The sequence below is a fragment of the Drosophila serrata genome, unplaced genomic scaffold (assembly GCF_035046125.1).
Source record: "Drosophila serrata isolate PLE 108 unplaced genomic scaffold, ASM3504612v1 contig_286, whole genome shotgun sequence".
NCBI lineage: Eukaryota > Metazoa > Arthropoda > Insecta > Diptera > Drosophilidae > Drosophila > Drosophila serrata.
Genome location: NW_028257184.1, coordinates 1 through 6,104, shown reverse-complemented (window position 1 = coordinate 6,104; position 6,104 = coordinate 1). Strand labels below are relative to the sequence as shown.

The 6,104-nt window shown below is 53.7% G+C and overlaps 2 protein-coding genes across 2 annotated transcripts; both read right to left on the bottom strand.

The window, feature by feature from the left end:
- Nucleotides 1-377: 377 nt before the first annotated feature.
- LOC147643153 (uncharacterized) lies at nt 378-1,493 on the bottom strand. The gene is made up of 2 exons (XM_086836610.1): nt 1,390-1,493; nt 378-1,137 (listed from the first exon to the last, which is right to left on the bottom strand). Exons 1-2 carry the CDS (start codon nt 1,491-1,493, stop codon nt 378-380), a joined length of 864 nt encoding a protein of 287 aa, XP_086692736.1.
- Nucleotides 1,494-1,972: 479 nt separating this feature from the next.
- On the bottom strand, nt 1,973-5,972 carry LOC147643152 (uncharacterized). The gene is made up of 2 exons (XM_086836611.1): nt 2,191-5,972; nt 1,973-2,090 (listed from the first exon to the last, which is right to left on the bottom strand). Exons 1-2 carry the CDS (start codon nt 5,970-5,972, stop codon nt 1,973-1,975), a joined length of 3,900 nt encoding a protein of 1,299 aa, XP_086692737.1.
- Nucleotides 5,973-6,104: the final 132 nt, after the last annotated feature.

Below are 6,104 nucleotides of genomic sequence, written 5' to 3'. Positions count from 1 at the left end.
TGTCGTGCGTCACTTGGATCTGCCTTTAACGGCTCCACATCTCCAGTTCCCGCCAAACAATAGGGAAGCCTCTTGGCCCGGGGCCGACAATTAAATGTGAAGTTTGAAGTGTTTTATTCTGTGGAAAATTAACTTAACCTTAATTTTACACTTATATTATAACTCTCACACGCGCTTACCGCAGTGTGTCCTCCTAATTCTCGCACGACAATAAGACGCTCAATTTTGGCGGTTAACTTAGCGATAAAAGTATGCCCTTTTTCTCTTGGGCTCAAAATCCATTAGTATTTTTTACGTTATTCTTAATATACTAACTACGCCTATCGATTACAATGTTCGATCGTCGACATCCCCGACCCCGTGAAGAACCGCTTCACTCAATTCAAAACTGCAAGTTTAGAGACGGGTCGCATCATTGTCCGAGATAGGCCGTTGTCGTTTATGCGCACTGTAGCGCGTCTGGCGACTCCATCAGCTCCGCTGTAGACTTCCTCCACGATGCCCTTGCGCCACTCTCGTCGCGGCAAGGCAGGATCACAGATGAAGACCATGTCGCCCTGACGGATGGGCTCCGTCCTCCTGCACCACTTCTCGCGCCGCACCAGCGTAGGTAGGTACTCCAGGACCCACCTCTTCCAAAAACGATCTCTCAGCAGGCGAGCAATCCTCCAGTGCTTTCGTGTAGAGCATTCCTTGGGCAACTCCGCACCCAGACCAGGGGTATCCGGCAGATTGGCTACTCCCTTGAGTAGGTCATTCGGCGTCAACGGTGCTTCCTGGTCCGCTTCCACCGGCAAATGAGTAAGCGGACGCGAATTTACGACATTCTCCGCCTCGATCAGGAAACTCTCCAAAACATGTTCCCTCGGTGCGACTTCCTTTAGGGTATGACGCAGTACTCTTTTGACGCATTGCACCATTCGCTCCCATATTCCTCCCTCAGACGGGTTCGCAGGGCAGTTGAAGATCCATTCAATGCTCCTGCTTGACAGCTCATCCTGAATTTTCTCCATCTCGAATACGTCTCCAAAGCGCCTGGCCTCCCTGTCTGCTCCCACGAAGTTCTTGCCGTTATCACTGCGCAGTCTGTGTACTGGTCCTCTACGGCAGACGAAATTCCTAATTGCGATGATGCAGGAATCCGTCGACATGTCATGTGCCAATTCCAGGTGGATCGCCCTTGTCGTCAAGCACGTGAACAAGGCGACCCAACGCTTCTCCTTGTGACGGGAAACAGTCACCAACAGTGGCCCAAAGTAGTCCAATCCTGTGTATTTGAATGGCCAACCACCCGCTTCCAGTCGATCTTCTGGATGGGGTCCCATTATCGGCGGCACCGGCCGGGCTCGCTGTAACTTGCAATCGTTGCACGACGAGATCACTTTCTTCATAACTTGCCTCATTTTCGTGACCCAGAATCTCGTCCGGATCTCCGCAATCGTCGCATCCACGTTTTGATGCTTCATTTTGACGTGGAAATGGTTGACGATCATCTCCGTAAGATTGTGCTTGTGCGACAGTATTACGGGCCTCCTCGCACTATACGGAACGCATAATGCGGCATCAATTCTGCCATAAGCTCGCAGAATTCCGTGGTCATCCACGTAGGGCATCAGCCCTCGAATGTCGCTCGTCATGGCGACAGCCTTCTCGCATCCCATTGACCTCATCTCGTCGGGAAATGAATCCAATTGAGCCTGTCTGATTAACAGGTTCTCTGCAGCCTGACATTCTGCTGCTGTAAGGCCGTATTCCTCGAGCACACTTCTCTGTTTACGGCACCGGCGCGTAAACCTCAAGACCCACGCTGTGGTTCTAACCAAGCGACTGAAGCTCGAAAACCTCTGGAATGAGATAACAAAATCATTCGCCGCAACCAAGGCGAACTCACTGGGCATCTCCTCTTCATCAGGGGCATCTGGAACGCGCTTATTCTCCTCTTCAGGCGCCGGCCAGCTGTTTGCTGGCTGCCTTAAAAAGGCAGGTCCACGTAACCATCGGGATTCCTGACCAAGGTCCACTTCTCTTTGCGACCGAGTCGCATCATCCGCCGCATTTTCGGCTGTAGGTACCCATCGCCAATGGGAAACCTTCGACGAATCCAAAATCTCAGACACTCGATTGCCGACAAACTGCTTGTACCGGCGGTGTGTGCTGCCAATCCATCTCAGCACCGTCTTCGAGTCTGACCATAAGACCACATCGTTGATGACCACACTGTGCTCCTCCTTGACAGTGTTCATTAGTCTGGTTCCAAGAACTGCTGCTTGCAGCTCCAGCCGTGGGATCGACATCGTTCTCATTGGGGCACACTTCGTCTTTGCGCATATGAAGCTCACCAGTACACTATCGTCCTCATATGTGACCCTCCAGTAGGCCACCGCCGCGAATGCAGATTGACTTGCATCCACGAACACGTGCAGCTCTATGGCTCTAACTGCTCCGTGCCCAAAATAATGGCGAGGACAACGGAACTGTCCTACGGCGTCCATCTCTTTACGCCAAATCGCAAAGGCCTTGCCAATCTCCTCCGGTAGTGGTTCATCCCACTGGATCTTCTGCCTCCAAATCTCTCTCAGCAACAGCTTCGCTGTAATCATCAGGCAGCACAGGAATCCCAGTGGGTCGAACGTTGACATCACTAGGCTCAAGTATTCCCTTTTCGTAGGAACTCGATCCCCTCTTAGAACGCTGCTTGGGACTCGGTGATACTCAACTTTGAACCTGAAGTCATCCGTGGCTACCTGCCAACGCATTCCAAGAATCTTCTGCTCAGCCTCGCCCCATCCAACGCTCTTGACTCGTCCAGGTGGTCCCAACGCCGTCTCCACGGTGGGTGAGCTGGATGAGAACTTGCATAGCTCGAATCCAGCTTCCGCGTGTATCTCCTTCACACGGGTAGATACGCTAATAGCTTCGCGCTCTGTAGCGAAACTATCCACGTAGTCGTCGACGTAGTGGTAGTCGACGATGGCCTTGACTGCTCTCGGATCCGAATCACGAAATCGCAGGGCATTCACAGTCTTCACGTAATGTGCAGCGCTCGGCGAACAGGCTGCGCCAAAGGTCATTACGTTCATCACGTATACATCCGGATCCCTTACGTCATTACCATCTCTCCAAAGGAATCTTTGGGAACATCTATCTTCGGGTCGGATCAGCACTTGGTGGAACATCTCCTTGATGTCGCCGCAGACTCCGACTGCTCCTTCTCTGAAATGAAAGAGCACGGCTGGCAAAGACTTGTAGTGCTGAGGTCCTTTGTCCAACGCCGAATTTAACGACGTTTCTCCAACTTTGGCTGCCGCATCGAACACAAGCCGGACCTTACCGGGCTTGTTCGGGTTTTCGACACCAAAGTGTGGCAAATACCATATCCGGTCACTTTTCTCCGCGGCTTCATGCGGTTCCAACCGCCTCGCGTATCCTTTTGCAACATAATCCTTGATGATCCGACAGTATTCCAGAGCCAACTGTTCGTTGCGCTTCATCTTCTTCTCGACGTTGACCAGTCGTTTGTATGCCATCTCATAGCTCTGTGGCAGCTTAACGTGGTCGTCCTTCCAGAGTAGTCCCGTTTGGTAGCGACGCCCCACTCTCATAGTGGTGTCTTCTAGTATCCTTTGTGCCCGCATGTCGTCGCTGGCTGCGACCTGTGACACGAGCTTCACACCAAAGTTCTCCAAATCGAAGTAATCCTCTACCATTTTTTCCACCGTATCATCCATCGACACGGCAAGTAGGCAGGACCTCGGTGACGGCGAAGTGAACTGCCCCTTTACGGGCCCGAACACAACCCAGCCTAGCTTGGTGGCAGCTGCATACGGTCCCTCACTGGCAAATCGCCTAGTTCTCAGTGGCAATCCCAGGTGTCCATGATCCAGGCCGATGAGCAACTTCGGCACCACATTGCTGTAAGGCTTCATCGGCAGGCGCGCATCCTTATGCACACCCTGGACATCCTGCCGACTTAATGTCTGCATCGGCAGGCTCAAGCTCGAAATGGCATACACGTTTCTCAGTACATGGCGAGTGGACTTTCCAATTCCACTTATTTTCAGACTCACTACGTTCGTGGTCTCTCTGGATGCCCTTCCTCCAAACCATTGGATATTTAGCTGTCGGCGCTCTCCTTGTATTCCCAGATCCCTCCGTAGTTCGTCGTCGATCATCGTAACGGAGGATCCTTCGTCAAAGAGCGCGTACGTATTCACCGTCCGTCCGGCTCCGTACAGCGTTACTGGCAGTATACGGAACAGAAGGCGGCCTCCCTCGGCGTCAACGCAGCTTAGATTCCTCTGCACAGGCAAATCCGCTTCCTGCGGTGCCCTCCTCTCCGGGCTGTTTATGGCTGGCTGCCGGTTCACCTCGTGGTCCCTGTGACCGTCTCGTGGTAAATATCTCCTGTCCGGGCTGTGTCTGGAAACCGCTGGCTGCTGGTTTCCCTCGTGGTCCCTGCGACCACCTCGTTGCTGCGGCCTTTGCTCATTGTCCGCGTCATGCAGCAGACGGTGATGCAACTTGTGACAGTCGTTAATCTGGCACTCCCTATGCACATTGCAGAATCTCGTCGTGTGCCCACTTCGTAAGCATGAGAAGCAGAGCTTATGCCTCCTCACCATGCTCCACCTGCCCGGTGGCAGAGTTCCAATAAATTCCTGGCAGTTCGTAACTGCGTGTTGTCCTCCACAGATTGGACAACATCCATGCCGATCATCCTTTCGATCGCATTTCTTGGCGTCGATATTAGCATGCAGAACTCGACGCTTCGGCTCCTTTCCCTCTACATCCAAAACGGTACACAAAACGTTTGCGTAGCCCTGTAACCATGCGCTGAAGTGCACTATAGTGGGAAAGGGCTGGATCGTCGCAGCATACTTAGCCCAATCCACGCGCTTGCTCGTAGGAAGCTTGGCCACAAGCTCCTCCATGAGGGATGGGTTCCCCAGATGCTGCTCCGCGTTCGCCGCCTGCAAGAAAGCCATGAGGTTACTCACTCGGGTAGCGAAGGGAACAATCTTCGCTAGATTGTGCTCTGAAATTGGTTGCACTTCTCGTATGTTGTTCAGCTGACTGCGTATAAGCTGCTCCGGTCGGCCAAACCTAAAGCGCAGCTGCTCCATCACGGCGCTGACGTTCCCTGGATGAATCAATAGCGACTTCACTGCCTCGCGAGCGTCATCCTTTAGCGCCTTCAACAACCTTTGATTGTTCTCCAAATCCGTGCAGTTATACGCCCGTGTCGTCTCCGTGAACGCACAGCTGAAAATCGGCCACTCCTCTGGCTGCCCTCTAAATATAGGCAGATCTGGGAGCTTTCTTGGCCCGTACGTTCCTTGAATTCCATTCGACGTCAATATAGTGGGGAATCCGACAAGTGGCGATACTGATGCCACGTTGCGCATATTCACACCCGGTAGTGTGAATCCATGCGCCGTTTGCGCAGTGCTTGCTGTGAACGGCGGCCCACTGCAAGGTGGCGGCCCGCTGCACGGTGGCGGCAGCGTGCAGGACGCGCTATACCCACCGACACTGTGAGAGGGCGCCGACCCGACCCCGTTACATGAGGTCTCCTCAACCGATGTCGCTAATGGCGGACCGCTCCAAAATGGCGGCCGGCCTGACGCTACACTGTGCGCGCCAAATGCGAATGGCGCGTAATTGGCGGTGCCCACGCTTCTCAGGGCTTTAACCTGCTGCAGCTCCTTTTCCAGCGCTGCGATCCTCGCCAGGAGATCCAATGTGTGATCCTCTCTGGCATTGATGTTCGCAGTTGAGGCTGCAGTGCTTCCATGTTGGGAAGCTGATGTAATCTCCGTAGTGGCTTGGCTAGGTATAGCCCCTGCCGTGGTTACGTCTACCAGTGGCCAGGTTTCTGTTTCACTACTCACTGGTTGCTGATCTTCTCGTGTTGTTATAGGGGTGGCTTCCCCTCCATTCAGCCGGGCGCTCCTCCTGGGTGAGCGCTGCATCTTCCCGATTCCAACAGGGCGCTGACTTAGCGCACTTCAAATGGCGTACCTGTGCCTCCTTGTCGCTGGCTGCGACCACTGACGCCGCCCGCGTCTCCTTGTCGCTGGCTGCGACCACTGACGCTACCCGCG

Excerpts from the sequence above, each read along its gene's own strand:
- LOC147643152 (XM_086836611.1), bottom strand. The coding sequence starts at position 5,972 with ATGCAGCGCTCACCCAGGAGGAGCGCCCGGCTGAATGGAGGGGAAGCC. Across the intron at positions 2,091-2,190 it reads ATCAACGATGTGGTCTTATG|GTTTCCCATTGGCGATGGGT; the intron begins GTCAGACTCGAA and ends GATTCGTCGAAG.
- LOC147643153 (XM_086836610.1), bottom strand. The coding sequence starts at position 1,493 with ATGATCGTCAACCATTTCCACGTCAAAATGAAGCATCAAAACGTGGAT. Across the intron at positions 1,138-1,389 it reads ACGAAAATGAGGCAAGTTAT|CTGCATCATCGCAATTAGGA; the intron begins GAAGAAAGTGAT and ends GTCGACGGATTC.